At 43.5% G+C, this 24361-nt stretch overlaps 1 protein-coding gene across 7 annotated transcripts in view; it reads right to left on the bottom strand.

The window, feature by feature from the left end:
- The window catches only part of KIF21B (kinesin family member 21B), a 318269-nt gene that overhangs the window by 171707 nt on the left and 122201 nt on the right, over positions 1–24361 (bottom strand). For all 7 annotated transcript variants that reach the window (XM_069944619.1, XM_069944618.1, XM_069944620.1 and 4 more), the window contains 2 exons: positions 12598–12774; positions 12217–12295 (listed from right to left, as the gene is read on the bottom strand). In XM_069944619.1, coding sequence (XP_069800720.1) covers positions 12217–12295; positions 12598–12774 — 256 coding nt within the window. The remainder of the gene's footprint in view (positions 1–12216; positions 12296–12597; positions 12775–24361) is intronic.

The following is a 24361-nucleotide window of genomic DNA, read 5'->3' on the forward strand; positions in this document are numbered from 1 at the left end:
TTGTATGTAGCATCTATCACACCTATCATTGTATGTAGCATCTATCACACCTATCACTGTATGTAGCATCTATCACACCTATCATTGTATGTAGCATCTATCACACCTATCATTGTATGTAGCATCTATCACACCTATCATTGTATGTAGCATCTATCACACCTATCACTTGTATGTAGCATCTATCACACCTATCACTTGTATGTAGCATCTATCACACCTATCATTGTATGTAGCATCTATCACACCTATCATTGTATGTAGCATCTATCACACCTATCATTGTATGTAGCATCTATCACACCTATCATTGTATGTAGCATCTATCACACCTATCATTGTATGTAGCATCTATCACACCTATCATTGTATGTAGCATCTATCACACCTATCATTGTATGTAGCATCTATCACACCTATCACTTGTATGTAGCATCTATCACACCTATCATTGTATGTAGCATCTATCACACCTATCACTGTATGTAGCATCTATCACACCTATCATTGTATGTAGCATCTATCACACCTATCATTGTATGTAGCCGCATCTATCACACCTATCATTGTATGTAGCATCTATCACACCTATCATTGTATGTAGCATCTATCACACCTATCATTGTATGTAGCATCTATCACACCTATCACTTGTATGTAGCATCTATCACACCTATCATTGTATGTAGCATCTATCACACCTATCATTGTATGTAGCCGCATCTATCACACCTATCATTGTATGTAGCATCTATCACACCTATCACTTGTATGTAGCATCTATCACACCTATCATTGTATGTAGCATCTATCACACCTATCATTGTATGTAGCATCTATCACACCTATCATTGTATGTAGCATCTATCACACCTATCATTGTATGTAGCATCTATCACACCTATCACTGTATGTAGCATCTATCACACCTATCATTGTATGTAGCATCTATCACACCTATCATTGTATGTAGCATCTATCACACCTATCATTGTATGTAGCATCTATCACACCTATCACTTGTATGTAGCCGCATCTATCACACCTATCATTGTATGTAGCATCTATCACACCTATCATTGTATGTAGCATCTATCACACCTATCATTGTATGTAGCATCTATCACACCTATCATTGTATGTAGCATCTATCACACCTATCATTGTATGTAGCCATCTATCACACCTATCATTGTATGTAGCCATCTATCACACCTATCATTGTATGTAGCATCTATCACACCTATCATTGTATGTAGCCATCTATCACACCTATCATTGTATGTAGCATCTATCACACCTATCATTGTATGTAGCATCTATCACACCTATCATTGTATGTAGCATCTATCACACCTATCATTGTATGTAGCATCTATCACACCTATCATTGTATGTAGCATCTATCACACCATTGTATGTAGCATCTATCACACCTATCACTGTATGTAGCATCTATCACACCTATCATTGTATGTAGCCATCTATCACACCTATCATTGTATGTAGCATCTATCACACCTATCATTGTATGTAGCATCTATCACACCTATCATTGTATGTAGCATCTATCACACCTATCATTGTATGTAGCATCTATCACACCTATCACTGTATGTAGCCATCTATCACACCTATCATTGTATGTAGCATCTATCACACCTATCATTGTATGTAGGCATCTATCACACCTATCATTGTATGTAGCCGCATCTATCACACCTATCATTGTATGTAGCGCATCTATCACACCTATCACTGTATGTAGCATCTATCACACCTATCATTGTATGTAGCATCTATCACACCTATCATTGTATGTAGCATCTATCACACCTATCATTGTATGTAGCCATCTATCACACCTATCATTGTATGTAGCATCTATCACACCTATCATTGTATGTAGCATCTATCACACCTATCATTGTATGTAGCATCTATCACACCTATCACTTGTATGTAGCCATCTATCACACCTATCACTGTATGTAGCATCTATCACACCTATCATTGTATGTAGCATCTATCACACCTATCACTGTATGTAGCATCTATCACACCTATCATTGTATGTAGCATCTATCACACCTATCATTGTATGTAGCATCTATCACACCTATCATTGTATGTAGCATCTATCACACCTATCATTGTATGTAGCATCTATCACACCTATCATTGTATGTAGCCGCATCTATCACACCTATCATTGTATGTAGCATCTATCACACCTATCATTGTATGTAGCATCTATCACACCTATCATTGTATGTAGCATCTATCACACCTATCATTGTATGTAGCCGCATCTATCACACCTATCATTGTATGTAGCATCTATCACACCTATCACTGTATGTAGCATCTATCACACCTATCATTGTATGTAGCATCTATCACACCTATCATTGTATGTAGCATCTATCACACCTATCATTGTATGTAGCATCTATCACACCTATCACTTGTATGTAGCATCTATCACACCTATCATTGTATGTAGCATCTATCACACCTATCATTGTATGTAGCATCTATCACACCTATCATTGTATGTAGCATCTATCACACCTATCATTGTATGTAGCATCTATCACACCTATCATTGTATGTAGCGCATCTATCACACCTATCATTGTATGTAGCCGCATCTATCACACCTATCATTGTATGTAGCCGCATCTATCACACCTATCATTGTATGTAGCATCTATCACACCTATCATTGTATGTAGCCGCATCTATCACACCTATCATTGTATGTAGCCATCTATCACACCTATCACTGTATGTAGCATCTATCACACCTATCACTGTATGTAGCATCTATCACACCTATCATTGTATGTAGCATCTATCACACCTATCATTGTATGTAGCATCTATCACACCTATCATTGTATGTAGCATCTATCACACCTATCATTGTATGTAGCATCTATCACACCTATCATTGTATGTAGCATCTATCACACCTATCATTGTATGTAGCATCTATCACACCTATCACTGTATGTAGCATCTATCACACCTATCATTGTATGTAGCATCTATCACACCTATCATTGTATGTAGCATCTATCACACCTATCACTGTATGTAGCATCTATCACACCTATCATTGTATGTAGCATCTATCACACCTATCATTGTATGTAGCATCTATCACACCTATCATTGTATGTAGCATCTATCACACCTATCATTGTATGTAGCATCTATCACACCTATCATTGTATGTAGCATCTATCACACCTATCATTGTATGTAGCATCTATCACACCTATCATTGTATGTAGCATCTATCACACCTATCATTGTATGTAGCATCTATCACACCTATCATTGTATGTAGCATCTATCACACCTATCATTGTATGTAGCATCTATCACACCTATCATTGTATGTAGCATCTATCACACCTATCACTGTATGTAGCCGCATCTATCACACCTATCATTGTATGTAGCATCTATCACACCTATCATTGTATGTAGCATCTATCACACCTATCATTGTATGTAGCATCTATCACACCTATCATTGTATGTAGCATCTATCACACCTATCATTGTATGTAGCATCTATCACACCTATCACTGTATGTAGCATCTATCACACCTATCACTGTATGTAGCATCTATCACACCTATCATTGTATGTAGCCATCTATCACACCTATCATTGTATGTAGCATCTATCACACCTATCATTGTATGTAGCATCTATCACACCTATCACTGTATGTAGCCGCATCTATCACACCTATCATTGTATGTAGCATCTATCACACCTATCATTGTATGTAGCCGCATCTATCACACCTATCATTGTATGTAGCATCTATCACACCTATCATTGTATGTAGCCGCATCTATCACACCTATCACTGTATGTAGCATCTATCACACCTATCATTGTATGTAGCCGCATCTATCACACCTATCATTGTATGTAGCATCTATCACACCTATCATTGTATGTAGCATCTATCACACCTATCATTGTATGTAGCATCTATCACACCTATCACTGTATGTAGCATCTATCACACCTATCATTGTATGTAGCCGCATCTATCACACCTATCATTGTATGTAGCCGCATCTATCACACCTATCATTGTATGTAGCATCTATCACACCTATCATTGTATGTAGCATCTATCACACCTATCACTGTATGTAGCATCTATCACACCTATCACTGTATGTAGCCGCATCTATCACACCTATCACTGTATGTAGCATCTATCACACCTATCATTGTATGTAGCCGCATCTATCACACCTATCATTGTATGTAGCATCTATCACACCTATCATTGTATGTAGCCGCATCTATCACACCTATCATTGTATGTAGCATCTATCACACCTATCATTGTATGTAGCATCTATCACACCTATCATTGTATGTAGCATCTATCACACCTATCATTGTATGTAGCCATCTATCACACCTATCATTGTATGTAGCATCTATCACACCTATCATTGTATGTAGCATCTATCACACCTATCATTGTATGTAGCCATCTATCACACCTATCATTGTATGTAGCATCTATCACACCTATCATTGTATGTAGCCATCTATCACACCTATCATTGTATGTAGCATCTATCACACCTATCACTGTATGTAGCATCTATCACACCTATCATTGTATGTAGCATCTATCACACCTATCATTGTATGTAGCATCTATCACACCTATCATTGTATGTAGCATCTATCACACCTATCATTGTATGTAGCATCTATCACACCTATCATTGTATGTAGCATCTATCACACCTATCATTGTATGTAGCATCTATCACACCTATCATTGTATGTAGCATCTATCACACCTATCATTGTATGTAGCATCTATCACACCTATCATTGTATGTAGCATCTATCACACCTATCATTGTATGTAGCATCTATCACACCTATCATTGTATGTAGGCATCTATCACACCTATCATTGTATGTAGCCGCATCTATCACACCTATCATTGTATGTAGCATCTATCACACCTATCATTGTATGTAGCATCTATCACACCTATCACTGTATGTAGCATCTATCACACCTATCACTGTATGTAGCATCTATCACACCTATCACTGTATGTAGCATCTATCACACCTATCATTGTATGTAGCATCTATCACACCTATCACTGTATGTAGCATCTATCACACCTATCATTGTATGTAGCATCTATCACACCTATCATTGTATGTAGCATCTATCACACCTATCATTGTATGTAGCATCTATCACACCTATCATTGTATGTAGCATCTATCACACCTATCATTGTATGTAGCATCTATCACACCTATCATTGTATGTAGCTGCATCTATCACACCTATCATTGTATGTAGCATCTATCACACCTATCATTGTATGTAGCCGCATCTATCACACCTATCATTGTATGTAGCATCTATCACACCTATCATTGTATGTAGCATCTATCACACCTATCATTGTATGTAGCATCTATCACACCTATCATTGTATGTAGCATCTATCACACCTATCACTGTATGTAGCATCTATCACACCTATCATTGTATGTAGCGCATCTATCACACCTATCACTGTATGTAGCATCTATCACACCTATCATTGTATGTAGCATCTATCACACCTATCATTGTATGTAGCATCTATCACACCTATCATTGTATGTAGCATCTATCACACCTATCATTGTATGTAGCATCTATCACACCTATCATTGTATGTAGCATCTATCACACCTATCATTGTATGTAGCATCTATCACACCTATCATTGTATGTAGCCGCATCTATCACACCTATCATTGTATGTAGCATCTATCACACCTATCATTGTATGTAGCATCTATCACACCTATCACTGTATGTAGCATCTATCACACCTATCATTGTATGTAGCCGCATCTATCACACCTATCATTGTATGTAGCATCTATCACACCTATCACTGTATGTAGCATCTATCACACCTATCATTGTATGTAGCATCTATCACACCTATCATTGTATGTAGCATCTATCACACCTATCATTGTATGTAGCATCTATCACACCTATCATTGTATGTAGCCATCTATCACACCTATCATTGTATGTAGCCGCATCTATCACACCTATCATTGTATGTAGCATCTATCACACCTATCATTGTATGTAGCATCTATCACACCTATCATTGTATGTAGCATCTATCACACCTATCATTGTATGTAGCATCTATCACACCTATCATTGTATGTAGCCATCTATCACACCTATCATTGTATGTAGCATCTATCACACCTATCATTGTATGTAGCATCTATCACACCTATCACTTGTATGTAGCATCTATCACACCTATCATTGTATGTAGCATCTATCACACCTATCACTGTATGTAGCATCTATCACACCTATCATTGTATGTAGCATCTATCACACCTATCATTGTATGTAGCCGCATCTATCACACCTATCATTGTATGTAGCATCTATCACACCTATCACTGTATGTAGCCGCATCTATCACACCTATCATTGTATGTAGCTGCATCTATCACACCTATCATTGTATGTAGCATCTATCACACCTATCATTGTATGTAGCATCTATCACACCTATCATTGTATGTAGCATCTATCACACCTATCACTGTATGTAGCATCTATCACACCTATCATTGTATGTAGCATCTATCACACCTATCACTGTATGTAGCATCTATCACACCTATCACTGTATGTAGCATCTATCACACCTATCATTGTATGTAGCATCTATCACACCTATCACTGTATGTAGCATCTATCACACCTATCATTGTATGTAGCATCTATCACACCTATCACTGTATGTAGCATCTATCACACCTATCATTGTATGTAGCATCTATCACACCTATCATTGTATGTAGCATCTATCACACCTATCATTGTATGTAGCATCTATCACACCTATCACTGTATGTAGCATCTATCACACCTATCATTGTATGTAGCATCTATCACACCTATCATTGTATGTAGCATCTATCACACCTATCATTGTATGTAGCATCTATCACACCTATCATTGTATGTAGCATCTATCACACCTATCATTGTATGTAGCATCTATCACACCTATCACTTGTATGTAGCATCTATCACACCTATCATTGTATGTAGCATCTATCACACCTATCATTGTATGTAGCATCTATCACACCTATCATTGTATGTAGCATCTATCACACCTATCATTGTATGTAGCATCTATCACACCTATCATTGTATGTAGCATCTATCACACCTATCATTGTATGTAGCATCTATCACACCTATCATTGTATGTAGCATCTATCACACCTATCATTGTATGTAGCATCTATCACACCTATCATTGTATGTAGCATCTATCACACCTATCATCTGTATGTAGCATCTATCACACCTATCATTGTATGTAGCCGCATCTATCACACCTATCATTGTATGTAGCATCTATCACACCTATCACTGTATGTAGCATCTATCACACCTATCATTGTATGTAGCCGCATCTATCACACCTATCATTGTATGTAGCATCTATCACACCTATCATTGTATGTAGCATCTATCACACCTATCATTGTATGTAGCATCTATCACACCTATCATTGTATGTAGCATCTATCACACCTATCAGTGTATGTAGCATCTATCACACCTATCATTGTATGTAGCATCTATCACACCTATCATTGTATGTAGCATCTATCACACCTATCATTGTATGTAGCATCTATCACACCTATCATTGTATGTAGCATCTATCACACCTATCATTGTATGTAGCATCTATCACACCTATCATTGTATGTAGCATCTATCACACCTATCACTGTATGTAGCATCTATCACACCTATCATTGTATGTAGCATCTATCACACCTATCATTGTATGTAGCATCTATCACACCTATCACTGTATGTAGCATCTATCACACCTATCATTGTATGTAGCATCTATCACACCTATCATTGTATGTAGCATCTATCACACCTATCATTGTATGTAGCATCTATCACACCTATCATTGTATGTAGCATCTATCACACCTATCATTGTATGTAGCATCTATCACACCTATCATTGTATGTAGCATCTATCACACCTATCATTGTATGTAGCATCTATCACACCTATCATTGTATGTAGCATCTATCACACCTATCATTGTATGTAGCCGCATCTATCACACCTATCACTGTATGTAGCATCTATCACACCTATCATTGTATGTAGCATCTATCACACCTATCATTGTATGTAGCCGCATCTATCACACCTATCATTGTATGTAGCATCTATCACACCTATCATTGTATGTAGCATCTATCACACCTATCATTGTATGTAGCATCTATCACACCTATCATTGTATGTAGCATCTATCACACCTATCATTGTATGTAGCATCTATCACACCTATCATTGTATGTAGCCATCTATCACACCTATCATTGTATGTAGCATCTATCACACCTATCATTGTATGTAGCCGCATCTATCACACCTATCATTGTATGTAGCATCTATCACACCTATCATTGTATGTAGCATCTATCACACCTATCATTGTATGTAGCATCTATCACACCTATCATTGTATGTAGCATCTATCACACCTATCACTGTATGTAGCGCATCTATCACACCTATCATTGTATGTAGCATCTATCACACCTATCACTGTATGTAGCATCTATCACACCTATCATTGTATGTAGCATCTATCACACCTATCATTGTATGTAGCATCTATCACACCTATCATTGTATGTAGCATCTATCACACCTATCATTGTATGTAGCCGCATCTATCACACCTATCATTGTATGTAGCATCTATCACACCTATCATTGTATGTAGCATCTATCACACCTATCATTGTATGTAGCATCTATCACACCTATCATTGTATGTAGCATCTATCACACCTATCATTGTATGTAGCATCTATCACACCTATCACTTGTATGTAGCATCTATCACACCTATCATTGTATGTAGCCGCATCTACCACACCTATCACTTGTATGTAGCATCTATCACACCTATCACTGTATGTAGCATCTATCACACCTATCATTGTATGTAGCATCTATCACACCTATCATTGTATGTAGCCGCATCTATCACACCTATCATTGTATGTATCATCTATCACACCTATCATTGTATGTAGCATCTATCACACCTATCATTGTATGTAGCATCTATCACACCTATCATTGTATGTAGCATCTATCACACCTATCATTGTATGTAGCATCTATCACACCTATCATTGTATGTAGCATCTATCACACCTATCACTTGTATGTAGCATCTATCACACCTATCATTGTATGTAGCCGCATCTATCACACCTATCATTGTATGTAGCATCTATCACACCTATCATTGTATGTAGCATCTATCACACATATCATTGTATGTAGCATCTATCACACCTATCATTGTATGTAGCATCTATCACACCTATCATTGTATGTAGCATCTATCACACCTATTCACTGTAATGTAGCATCTATTCACACCTATCATTGTATGTAGCATCTATCACACCTATCAATTGTATGTAGCATCTATCACACCTATCATTGTATGTAGCATCTATCACACCTATCATTGTATGTAGCATCTATCACACCTAGCACTGTATGTAGCAATCTATCACACCATAGTCATTGTATGTAGCCGCATCTATCACACCTATCATTGTATGTAGCCATCTATCACACCTATCATTGTATGTAGCCATCTATCACACCTATCATTGTATGTAGCATCTATCACACCTATCACTGTATGTAGCATCTATCACACTATCATTGTATGTAGGCTCTATCACACCTATCATTGTATGTAGCATCTATCACACCTATCATTGTATGTAGCATCTATCACACCTATCACTGTATGTAGCCATCTATCACACCTATCACTGTATGTAGCATCTATCACACCTATCCACTGTATGTAGCATCTATCACACCTATCATTGTATGTAGCCCATCTATCACACCTATCATTGTATGTAGCATCTATCACACCTATCACTGTATGTAGCATCTATCACACCTATCACTGTATGTAGCATCTATCACACCTATCATTGTATGTAGCATCTATCACACCTATCATTGTATGTAGCAATCTATCACACCTATCACTGTATGTAGCATCTATCACACCCTATCATTGTATGTAGCATCTATCACACCTATCATTGTATGTAGCCATCTATCACACCTATCACTGTATGTAGCATCTATCACACCTATCATTGGATGTAGCATCTAGTCACACCTAGTCATTGTATGTAGCCCATCTATCACACCTATCATTGTATGTAGCATCTATCACACCTATCACTGGTATGTAGCATCTATCACACCTATCACTGTATGTACATCTATCACACCTATCATTGTATGTAGCCATCTATCACACCTATCACTGTATGTAGCATCTATCACACCTATCACTGTATGTAGCCATCTATCACACCTATCATTGTATGTAGCATCTATCACACCTATCACTGTATGTAGCATCTATCACACCTATCATTGTATGTAGCATCTATCACACCTATCATTGTATGTAGCCATCTATCACACCTATCATTGTATGTAGCATCTATCACACCTATCAGTGTATGTAAGTAGCCGCATCTATCACACCTATCATTGTATGTAGCATCTATCACACCTATCATTGTATGTAGCATCTATCACACCTATCATTGTATGTAGCATCTATCACACCTATCACTGTATGTAGCATCTATCACACCTATCACTGTATGTAGCATCTATCACACCTATCACTGTATGTAGCATCTATCACACCTATCACTGTATGTAGCCGCATCTATCACACCTATCATTGTATGTAGCATCTATCACACCTATCATTGTATGTAGCATCTATCACACCTATCATTGTATGTAGCCGCATCTATCACACCTATCATTGTATGTAGCATCTATCACACCTATCATTGTATGTAGCCGCATCTATCACACCTATCATTGTATGTAGCCACATCTATCACACCTATCATTGTATGTAGCCGCATCTATCACACCTATCATTGTATGTAGCATCTATCACACCTATCATTGTATGTAGCATCTATCACACCTATCACTGTATGTAGCATCTATCACACCTATCACTGTATGTAGCATCTATCACACCTATCATTGTATGTAGCATCTATCACACCTATCACTGTATGTAGCATCTATCACACCTATCATTGTATGTAGCATCTATCACACCTATCATTGTATGTAGCATCTATCACACCTATCATTGTATGTAGCCGCATCTATCACACCTATCACTGTATGTAGCATCTATCACACCTATCATTGTATGTAGCCGCATCTATCACACCTATCATTGTATGTAGCATCTATCACACCTATCATTGTATGTAGCATCTATCACACCTATCATTGTATGTAGCCGCATCTATCACACCTATCACTGTATGTAGCATCTATCACACCTATCATTGTATGTAGCATCTATCACACCTATCACTGTATGTAGCATCTATCACACCTATCATTGTATGTAGCCGCATCTATCACACCTATCACTGTATGTAGCATCTATCACACCTATCATTGTATGTAGCATCTATCACACCTATCACTGTATGTACTCTATCACACCTATCATTGTATGTAGCCATCTATCACACCTATCATTGTATGTAGCATCTATCACACCTATCATTGTATGTAGCATCTATCACACCTATCATTGTATGTAGCATCTATCACACCTATCACTGTATGTAGCATCTATCACACCTATCACTGTATGTAGCATCTATCACACCTATCATTGTATGTAGCATCTATCACACCTATCACTGTATGTAGCATCTATCACACCTATCATTGTATGTAGCATCTATCACACCTATCATTGTATGTAGCATCTATCACACCTATCATTGTATGTAGCCGCATCTATCACACCTATCACTGTATGTAGCATCTATCACACCTATCACTGTATGTAGCATCTATCACACCTATCATTGTATGTAGCATCTATCACACCTATCATTGTATGTAGCATCTATCACACCTATCATTGTATGATGTTGCCGCTGCACCGTACCCGTCTGTACATCTCGCTTCTCTTACCGCTTCTTCATTTTCATCGGTTACTTCTCGGTTTTCATAGTGCTGCTTCTCTCGTTTTTTTATGGACTTTTGTTCTGGGCTGTAGGAGATAAGTAAAGTAGATGGTTACAACACCTGAGGATGAGTTCCTGACATGGACAGAGGGTGGCAGCAGAGAGCACGGTGTTACTTCCTGCATGGCATACATCAGCTGATAAGTACTGGAACACTGGAGATTTTTGTAGGAGTAAATAACATCTATATAACTCTCTGACACCAGTTGAATTGTCCAATTCCCTTTAAGCTGATTGTTAATGTCTTCCAGACGCTCCTTATTAATGCTAGTATCACTCTCTGTATATAATCTGAAGGCAGCTGTAAGAGCGGAGCTATATACCTTACCTGCCTTTCCTTATTATACTGTTTATTTCCTCCTTTGCTTGTCGGACGACATCATTAACCTGAGTATCAAATGAGGGAGTGGGGGGGGCAGGGCCAGACAGGACGGAGCGAGCACTTGCCCTCGACAGACCGCGGCGCAGAGACTCATTCATAGCTTCACTTTCTACCAGACGAGTCCTGTGTATGAGAAAAAAATATAAGTGGTGGTGCCTGGATTAGGAGTATAATACATTACTTTTACTTATAATAAGCAAATTCCCCCATTAGAAATCCCTGATCTGCAGACAATTGGTTCCACCCCCCAAATATACTGATTATTATTCTGAATAACATGTAGGAGAGATGAAACAATGAGAAGCAGCTGAATATGTGATATATAAGTTACTGTACAGTATAGCAGCATGTGGTGTATAATGTATAGTAACTGTATAACCCTGATAACACTAGCAGCAGCTGGATATGTGATATATAAGTTACTGTACAGTATAGCAGCATGTGGTAGTATAATGTATAGTAACTGTATAACCCTGATAACACTAGCAGCAGCTGGATATGTGATATATAAGTTACTGTACAGTATAGCAGCATGTGGTGTATAATGTATAGTAACTGCTATAACCCTGATAACACATCAGGCAGCTGGATATGTGATAATAAGTTACTGTACAGTATAGCAGCATGTGGTATATAATGTATAGTAACTGTATAACCCTGATAACACAGCAGCTGGATATGTGATATATAAGTTACTGTACAGTATAGCAGCATGTGGTGATATAATGTATAGTAACTTTATAACCCTGATAACACATCAGCAGCTGGATATGTGATATATAAGTTACTGTACAGTATAGTATCAGCATGTGGTATATAATGTATAGTAACTGTATAACCCTGATAACACAGCAGCTGGATATGTGATATATAAGTTACTGTACAGTATAGCAGCATGTGGTATATAATGTATAGTAACTGTATAACCCTGATCACACAGCAGCTGGATATGTGATATATAAGTTACTGTACAGTATAGCAGCATGTGGTATATAATGTATAGTAACTGTATAACCCTGATAACACAGCAGCAGCTGGATATGTGATATATAAGTTACTGTACAGTATAGCAGCATGTGTTGTATAATGTATAGTAACTGTATAACCCTGATAACACAGCAGCAGCTGGATATGTGATATATAAGTTACTGTACAGTATAGCAATCAGCATGTGGTATATAATGTATAGTAACTGTATAACCCTGATAACACAGCTGCTGGATATGTGATATATAAGTTACTGTACAGTATAGCAATCAGCATGTGGTATATAATGTATAGTAACTGTATAACCCTGATAACACAGCAGCTGGATATGTGATATATAAGTTATGTACAGTATAGCAGCATGTGGTATATAATGTATAGTAACTGTATAACCCTGATAACACAGCAGCTGGATATGTGATATATAAGTTACTGTACAGTATACTCCACATGCTGATTGCTATACTGTACAGTAACTTATAACCCTGATAACACAGCAGCTGGATATGTGATATATAAGTTACTGTACAGTATAGTATTAGCATGTGGTGTATAATGTATAGTAACTGTATAACCCTGATAACACAGCAGCTGAATCTGTGATATTATAAGTTACTGTACAGTATAGCAATCAGCATGTGGTGTATAATGTATAGTAACTGTATAACCCTGATAACACAGCAGCTGGATGTGATATATAAGTTACTGTACAGTATAGCAGCATGTGGTATATAATGTATAGTAACTGTATAACCCTGATAACACAGCAGCTGGATATGTGATATATAAGTTACTGTACAGTATAGCAATCAGCATGTGGTATATAATGTATAGTAACTGTATAACCCTGATAACACAGCAGCTGGATATGTGATATATAAGTTACTGTACAGTATAGCAATCAGCATGTGGTGTATAATGTATAGTAACTGTATAACCCTGATAACACTGCAGCAGGTTGTAGATACAGGATGGAGCTGCAGATCCCCAGGGCTGCTGTCAGAGGTCTGTGACAATGGTTACAGAGACCGAGAAGCACCGGGGAACAGGGACCGAAGAGCAGCGGGGGAACAGGGACCGAAGAGCAGCGGGGGCACAGAGACCAAGGCACCGTCCTGACATGGGGCACAGAGACCAAGGAGCACCGAGGCACAGTCCTGACATGGGGCTCAGAGACCGAGGAGCGTGGAGGCTCAATCCTGACATGGGTTACAGAGACTAAGGAGCACCGAGGCACAGAGACAGAGGAGCACCGGGCACAGTCCTGACATGGGGCCCAGAGAAAGAGGAGCGCCGAGACACAGTCCTGACATGGGGCACAGAGAAAGAGGAGCGCCGAGACACAGTCCTGACATGGGGCACAGAGAAAGAGGAGCACCGAGACACAGTCCTGAGATGGGGCACAGACACCGAGGAGGACCGAGGCACAGTCTTGACATGAGGCACAGAGACCGAGGAGCACAGAGGCACAGTCCTGACATGGGGCAGAGAGATAGAGGAGCCCCCAGGGATGGTCCTAACATGGGGCACAGCCCGAACCAAGGAGCACCGAGGCACAGTCCTGAGAACTATTACATCCTACAGGCTTATTATCTCAGCCAATCAGTGTCGGCGGTGCTGTCTCAGTCAGTGATTGTGTATGGAGAGTGACAGCCTGCTCAGCCAATCAGTGTCGGCGGTGCTGTCTCAGTCAGTGATTGTGTATGGAGAGTGACAGCCTGCTCAGCCAATCAGTGTCGGCGGTGCTGTCTCAGTCAGTAATTGTGTATGGAGAGTGACAGCCTGCTCAGCCAATCAGTGTCGGCGGTGCTGTCTCAGTCAGTGATTGTGTATGGAGAGTGACAGCCTGCTCAGCCAATCAGTGTCGGCGGTGCTGTCTCAGTCAGTAATTGTGTATGGAGAGTGACAGCCTGCTCAGCCATCAGTGTCGGCGGTGCTGTCTCAGTCAGTGATTGTGTATGGAGAGTGACAGCCTGCTCAGCCAATCAGTGTCGGCGGTGCTGTCTCAGTCAGTAATTGTGTATGGAGAGTGACAGCCTGCTCAGCCAATCAGTGTCGGCGGTGCTGTCTCAGTCAGTGATTGTGTATGGAGAGTGACAGCCTGCTCAGCCAATCAGTGTCGGCGGTGCTGTCTCAGTCAGTGATTGTGTATGGAGAGTGACAGCCTGCTCAGCCAATCAGTGTCGGCGGTGCTGTGTCAGTCAGTGATTGTGTATGGAGAGTGACAGCCTGCTCAGCCAATCAGTGTCGGCGGTGCTGTGTCAGTCAGTGATTGTGTATGGAGAGTGACAGCCTGCTCAGCCAGGCTGTCAGAGGGATTGAGGCTGATTCACCAGCTGTGCCGTTCCCCAGCAGCTCCTCTCCTGGTAGCGCACATTCTCCTCTTACATTTTCCGGTGCAGGCAGCAGGTCAGGTCTCAGGCTCACAGCACAGTGTGGACAGTCCCTACCAGCACCTGCAGCAGGTCAGGACTCAGGCCGGGCTCACAGCACAGTGTGGACAGTCCCTACCAGCACCTGCAGCAGGTCAGGACTCAGGCCGGGCTCACAGCACAGTGTGGACAGTCCCTACCAGCACCTGCAGCAGGTCAGGACTCAGGCCGGGCTCACAGCACAGTGTGGACAGTCCCTACCAGCACCTGCAGCAGGTCAGGACTCAGGCCGGGCCTCACAGCACAGTGTGGACAGTCCCTACCAGCACCTGCAGCAGGTCAGGACTCAGGCCGGGCTCACAGCACAGTGTGGACAGTCCCTACCAGCACCTGCAGCAGGTCAGGACTCAGGCCGGGCTCACAGCACAGTGTGGACAGTCCCTACCAGCACCTGCAGCAGGTCAGGACTCAGGCCGGGCTCACAGCACAGTGTGGACAGTCCCTACCAGCACCTGCAGCAGGTCAGGACTCAGGCCGGGCTCACAGCACAGTGTGGACAGTCCCTACCAGCACCTGCAGCAGGTCAGGACTCAGGCCGGGCTCACAGCACAGTGTGGACAGTCCCTACCAGCACCTGCAGCAGGTCAGGACTAAGGCCGGGCTCACAGCACAGTGTGGACAGTCCCTACCAGCACCTGCAGCAGGTCAGGACTCAGGCCGGGCTCACAGCACAGTGTGGACAGTCCCTACCAGCACCTGCAGCAGGTCACCTCCTCCCCTCCATCTACAGACACAAGTGGGCGGTTGCCGCGGTAATCTGCAATTTTGTAGTGCTGGGAGGGATAATCACAGCAAGTTCATCAGCAACTTGACCTCAGAATATCCCTCCCAGCATTACACAGAAGCTACAATGGTGCAGATACAGCCTGCCAGGGACTTGTTTACATCAGCCGTCTCAGAAGGGAGGAGGGAGGAGGGGAGACAGAGAAAAGCTCACACACAGATTTTTGTGTCTTTAGCAGAAAGCAGCAGCTGAGACCTAGAAGAAGAAGACTGAATAAATAATAACAAGTATGGAAGGAATTGTAAGTTATGTCTGAGTGGAAAACCCCTTTAATGGGGTAGTGCGGCGCTAAACAATTATTCACAAAATAATACACATTACCAAGTTATACAACTTTGTAATGTGTGTTATGTATGTGAATGGCCCCCTTCCCCGTGTTTCCCCCACACTAGACCCAGAAGTGTGGTGCATTATACTTAACGCATCTCGTGTCGACCCCCATCCGCCATCTTGTGACAATGATGTCATCTTCGGGAGGTCGGCCTAACCACTCCGGCCGTACCTCGTGCCGGCCCCCCTCTGCCGAGTTGCCAGCTGCTCAGCCGCGATTGGCTGAGCATAATTGCTCTGTCAATGTCGGCTGAGCACAGTTATGACGCGCTAGAGGGGGGCCGGCACGAGGGACAGATGGAGCGGTTTGGCCGGCCTCCCAAAGATGACATCATTGTCACAAGATGGCGGACGGGGGTCGACACGAGATGCGGTAAGTATAATGCACCACACTTCCGGGTCTGGCGTTGGTCGGGGAAATACGGGGAAGGGGGTTATTCACATACATAACACACATTACAAAGTTGAATAACTTAGTAATGTGTATTATTTTGTGATTAATTGTTTAGCGCCGCACTACCCCTTTAAGGTCAATAGGCCTGTCCCAGAGCGGCTCAGTTTAGAGGTTTGTACTTTATTGCTCCTTTTCTTCCCAGTTTTATCATGTTTGGCCTGATTTATGTACATCTATGCCTTGCATTGTTTCTTTTTATTATGTACACATGCAATTGAATAATGTATAGAAGTAGAGATGAAAGCTTGGCCTGGTGAAGGATCGGGACTATGTAAAGCAAGAATACAGAAAACTCATTGTATTAACTGCCTAACACGCTAAGATATTAGAATTACTATTATTTTATGTTATCAGGCAGATGTAAAGTCATTTTTCTGCACGACTAGCTTGGTATAGACATAATCCCTGCGTAAAGAGACTGCTTTCTCCCCCGCCAGCTTCTTTTGTGTATATATACGTTTTGCTTTTCCAACAGCAACAATGGAACGAAAACATGCTGTAATAAGTATATACACAAGAGAAGCTGGCGGGGGAGGAAGCACTCAGTATACACGGTGATCGCATCCAGGCACCGTGTGCCAGGAGACCTGCACTTTGATCTGTGCAAGGGGGCCGAGTACTTTGCTCACTTAACACTATTGATAAGCAATCATCATCGTCATTCTTCCATTCACAGGTATGAATTGGCTCCAACTATCTACTCCTACCCCCATTATCCATTGCATTGTTTAAATTTCATGGTATGAATTGGCTCCAACTATCTACTCCTACCCCCATTATCCATTGCATTGTTTAAATTTCATGGTATGAATTGGCTCCAACTATCTACTCCTACCCCCATTATCCATTGCATTGTTTAAATTTCATGGTATGAATTGGCTCCAACTATCTACTCCTACCCCCATTATCCATTGCATTGTTTAAATTTCATGGTATGATATCTGGCTCTACTCTTCTCAGCATTGACTTTTATTGTCCTCTTTTCTAAGCAGTGACCCCAAACTGTTTGTTTACAATCTTCTCTCTATCAGTTACCCCTGCCCTCTTCCATCTCTTCCCCACCCACCCCATGTTTCACACCTGGTAGTACTTCTCAGCTAGTTATCTAACTATATAGTGAACTGCTCTGGTCATTGCTGATCAGTCAAAGTGTCTAGATGAATTAAACCAGAAGTGAACTGAAGGTAACTGCATTCCATATACTCCTCTGCTCTCCAAAAATGTTCACCTTTGCTATCACTTTTGCTTCCCTAATACTCAAACTCTGCTCCAAACCCCCAACTCCTATATCAAGCAATAGTATATGTATCTCTTCTTCCCTTCTACCTGCTGATCTAACCCCCTGCTGTCTTTTTCCCATACAATAAACCATTTCTTCCCATTCCCTCCAAACATCCTGCCTCCCTCTCTTACTCACACCTGCTATCTCTATCTCTGCTCCTGCTTACTGCTGGAGACATCTCTCCTAACCCTGGTCCTCCTCACACCTGCTATCTCTATCTCTGCTCCTGCTTACTGCTGGAGACATCTCTCCTAACCCTGGTCCTCCTCACACCTGCTATCTCTATCTCTGCTCCTGCTTACTGCTGGAGACATCTCTCCTAACCCTGGTCCTCCTCACACCTGCTATCTCTATCTCTGCTCCTGCTTACTGCTGGAGACATCTCTCCTAACCCTGGTCCTCCTCACACCTGCTATCTCTATCTCTGCTCCTGCTTACTGCTGGAGACATCTCTCCTAACCCTGGTCCTCCTCCCCTCCTCCTCGCTGGAGACATCTCTCCTAACCCTGGTCGTCCTCCTCCTCCTCGCTGGAGACATCTCTCCTAACCCTGGTCGTCCTCCTCCTCCTCGCTGGAGACATCTCTCCTAACCCTGGTCCTCCAACCTTTACTAACAGCTTCTCTTCATCGGCCACCTACAGAAACCCTTTTAACCTGATTAAGATTCCCTGCATGCCAGACCCCATCTCCATTAACTGTGCTCTATGGAATTCTAGATCTGTCTGCAACAAACTCACTGAAACCCACGACTTATTCCTCAATAAATCTCTCGACCTGCTGGCTCTCACAGAAACCTGGCTACAAGAGTCAGACACGGCCTCACCTGCTGCTCTGACCCATGGTGGCCTACACCTTTCCCATACCCCTAGACCTGATAACAGACATGGTGGAGGAGTGGGTGTACTTCTCTCTCAGGACTGCACTTACCAGGTCATTCCCCCTGAGCCCTCCCTCTCATTCTCCTCTTTTGAGGTGCACACCATTAGACTCTTCCGGCCCCTTTTCCCTGAGAGTCGCAGTCATATATCGCCCCCCTGGTTCACAACGACGCTTTCTTGACCACTTTTCTACCTGGCTTCCTTACTTTCTATCTTCTGACATTCCCGCCCTCATCATGGGCGATTTTAATATCCCTATTGACAAACCACTTTCCCCATCGGCCTCTCAGTTTCTTTCCCTAACCTCCTCCCTTGGCCTCTCCCAACATTCTGACTCTCCAACCCACAAGGGTGGGAATACCCTGGACCTTGTCTTCTCCAGACTTTGCCCAGTTTCTCGCCATTCCTACCGGGCTCTCGGACCACAATCTTCTCTCCTTTTCAATCACTAATACTCATTCTCCTCCTGACACCCCAACCTTGGTCATGTACAGAAACTTACGTGCCATCAACACCCAACAACTTACAGACTCTGTACAGTCATCACTGCCTCCTATCTCTTCGCTCTCCTGTCCCAATCTGACTGCCAAATGCTATCACGACACCCTCAAAACAACCCCTGACAAAATGGCACCCCTCACACCTCAATCAGCAAAACGCAGACGACCACAACCTTGGCACACACCTTCAACTCGTTTTCTTAGACGGTGTTCTAGGTGTGCTGAACGTTCGTGGAGGAAGTCTAAAACTGATGCAAACCTCCTACATTACAAATTTGTGCTTAGAAGCTCCTACTCCGCTCTTCATTCTGCTAAACAATCTTACTTTACCTCTCTCATCTCTTCTCTATCCCATAACCCAAAACGTCTCTTTGAGACCCTCAACTCCCTCCTCAAACCCAAAGTTCAGACACCCGTAACTAACCTCTGTGCTGAAGACCTAGCATCCTACTTCAAGGAAAAGATAGATACCATCCGTCAGGAGATCGCCTCCCAGTCCCAAAGAAGTGTCCATCCCATTCCCTCTTGTATTTCCTCCTCTTCCCTCTCAGTATTTGAACCTGTAACAGAGGAGGAAGTCTCCAGACTCCTCTCGCCCCACCACCTGCCCTAGTGACCCTATTCCCTCACACCTTGTCCAGTCTCTCTCTCCTGTTGTCACTACTTACCTTACTAAAATCTTCAACCTCTCCCTCTCCTCTGGCATCTTCCCCTCGGCTTTCAAACACTCCATCATCTCTCCATTACTGAAAAAAACCTCCCTAGACCGCTCCTGTGCTGCCAACTATCGGCCTGTCTCTAATCTTCCTTTTATCTCCAAACTGTTGGAACGTCTGGTCTATTCCGGCCTAACCCGTTACCTCTCTGACAACTCTCTCCTTCACCCCCTTCAGTCCGGTTTCCGTCCTCACCGCTCTACCGAAACTGCCCTTACTAAAGTCTCTAACGATCTCCTCTCCGCCAAATCTAATGGTGACCATTCACTGCTCATGTGACACTGTAGCCCCCCAGCTCCTCCTCTCCATGCTCCGCTCTATCTGTAGTATGTGACACTGTAGCCCCCCAGCTCCTCCTCTCCATGCTCCGCTCTATCTGTATGTGACACTGTAGCCCACCCAGCTCCTCCTCTCCATGCTCCGCTCTATCTGTAGTATGTGACACTGTAGCCCCCCAGCTCCTCCTCTCCATGCTCCGCTCTATCTGTAGTATGTGACACTGTAGCCCCCCAGCTCCTCCTCTCCATGCTCCGCTCTATCTGTAGTATGTGACACTGTAGCCCCCCAGCTCCTCCTCTCCATGCTCCGCTCTATCTGTATGTGACACTGTAGCCCCCAGCTCCTCCTCTCCATGCTCCGCTCTATCTGTATGTGACACTGTAGCCCCCCAGCTCCTCCTCTCCATGCTCCGCTCTATCTGGTATGTGACACTGTAGCCCCCCAGCTCCTCCTCTCCATGCTCCGCTCTATCTGTATGTGACACTGTAGCCCCCCCGCTCCTCCTCTCCATGCTCCGCTCTATCTGTATGTGACACTGTAGCCCCCCAGCTCCTCCTCTCCATGCTCCGCTCTATCTGTATGTGACACTGTAGCCCCCCAGCTCCTCCTCTCCATGCTCCGCTCTATCTGTAGTATGTGACACTGTAGCCCCCCAGCTCCTCCTCTCCATGCTCCGCTCTATCTGTAGTATGTGACACTGTAGCCCCCCAGCTCCTCCTCTCCATGCTCCGCTCTATCTGTATGTGACACTGTAGCCCCCCAGCTCCTCCTCTCCATGCTCCGCTCTATCTGTAGTATGTGACACTGTAGCCCCCCAGCTCCTCCTCTCCATGCTCCGCTCTATCTGTATGTGACACTGTAGCCCCCCAGCTCCTCCTCTCCATGCTCCGCTCTATCTGTAGTATGTGACACTGTAGCCCCCAGCTCCTCCTCTCCATGCTCCGCTCTATCTGTATGTGACACTGTAGCCCCCCAGCTCCTCCTCTCCATGCTCCGCTCTATCTGTAGTATGTGACACTGTAGCCCCCCAGCTCCTCCTCTCCCTGCTCCGCTCTATCTGTATGTGACACTGTAGCCCCCCAGCTCCTCCTCTCCATGCTCCGCTCTATCTGTATGTGACACTGTAGCCCCCCAGCTCCTCCTCTCCATGCTCCGCTCTATCTGTATGTGACACTGTAGCCCCCCAGCTCCTCCTCTCCATGCTCCGCTCTATCTGAAATGTGACACTGTAGCCCCCCAGCTCCTCCTCTCCATGCTCCGCTCTATCTGTATGTGACACTGTAGCCCCCCAGCTCCTCCTCTCCATGCTCCGCTCTATCTGTATTGTGACACTGTAGCCCCCCAGCTCCCCCTCTCCATGCTCCGCTCTATCTGTAGTATGTGACACTGTAGCCCCCCAGCTCCTCCTCTCCATGCTCCGCTCTATCTGTAGTATGTGACACTGTAGCCCCCAGCTCCTCCTCTCCATGCTCCGCTCTATCTGTAGTATGTGACACTGTAGCCCCCCAGCTCCTCCTCTCCATGCTCCGCTCTATCTGTATGTGACACTGTAGCCCCCCAGCTCCTCCTCTCCATGCTCCGCTCTATCTGTAGTATGTGACACTGTAGCCCCCCAGCTCCTCCTCTCCATGCTCCGCTCTATCTGTATGTGACACTGTAGCCCCCCAGCTCCTCCCTCTCCATGCTCCGCTCTATCTGTAGTATGTGACACTGTAGCCCCCAGCTCCTCCTCTCCATGCTCCGCTCTATCTGTAGTATGTGACACTGTAGCCCCCCAGCTCCTCCTCTCCATGCTCCGCTCTATCTGTAGTATGTGACACTGTAGCCCCCCAGCTCCCCCTCTCCATGCTCCGCTCTATCTGTATGTGACACTGTAGCCCCCCAGCTCCTCCTCTCCATGCTCCGCTCTATCTGTAGTAGTGACACTGTAGCCCCACAGCTCCTCCTCTCCATGCTCCGCTCTATCTGTAGTATGTGACACTGTAGCCCCCAGCTCCCTCCTCTCCATGCTCCGCTCTATCTGTATGTGACACTGTAGCCCCCCAGCTCCTCCTCATCCATGCTCCGCTCTATCTGTAGTATGTGACACTGTAGCCCCCAGCTCCTCCTCTCCATGCTCCGCTCTATCTGTAGTATGTGACACTGTAGCCCCCCAGCTCCTCCTCTCCATGCTCCGCTCTATCTGTATGTGACACTGTAGCCCCCCAGCTCCTCCTCTCCATGCTCCGCTCTATCTGTATGTGACACTGTAGCCCCCCAGCTCCTCCTCTCCATGCTCCGCTCTATCTGTAGTATGTGACACTGTAGCCCCCCAGCTCCTCCTCTCCATGCTCCGCTCTATCTGTATGTGACACTGTAGCCCCCCAGCTCCTCCTCTCCATGCTCCGCTCTATCGGCCTCAAGGACTCTGCTCTTTCCTGGTTCTCCTCCTATCCCTCCGACCGCTCCTTTAGCATATCACTTTCTGGCTACACCTCATCTTCTCTTCCCCTTACAGTCGGGGTTCCTCAGGGATCAGTCCTGGGTCCTCCCTCTCTCTCTCTCTCCTTTTCTCACTTTACACTTTACCCATCGGACAAATCATCAGCAAGTTTGGTTTTCAGTACCATCTCTATGCTGATGATATCAAGCTATATACCTCCTCCTGTGATATCACCCCCTGCTGTATACCTCCTCCAGTGATATCACCCAGCTATATACCATCTCTATGCTGATGATACCCAGCTATATACCTCCTCCCGTGATATCAGCCAGCTATATACCATCTCTATGCTGATGATACCCAGCTATATACCTCCTCCCGTGATATCACCCCCTGCTGTATACCTCCTCCCGTAATATCAGCCCCTGCTATATACCTCCTCCCGTGATATCACCCCCTGCTATATACCTCCTCCAGTGATATCACCCCCTGCTGTATACCTCCTCCCGTAATATCACCCCCTGCTATATACCTCCTCCCGTGATATCACCCCCTGCTATATACCTCCTCCCGTGATATCACCCCCTGCTATATACCTCCTCCCGTGATATCACCCCAGCTGTATACCATCTCTATGCTGATGATA

This window comes from Dendropsophus ebraccatus, chromosome 11, assembly GCF_027789765.1.
Source record: "Dendropsophus ebraccatus isolate aDenEbr1 chromosome 11, aDenEbr1.pat, whole genome shotgun sequence".
Taxonomy (NCBI): domain Eukaryota; kingdom Metazoa; phylum Chordata; class Amphibia; order Anura; family Hylidae; genus Dendropsophus; species Dendropsophus ebraccatus.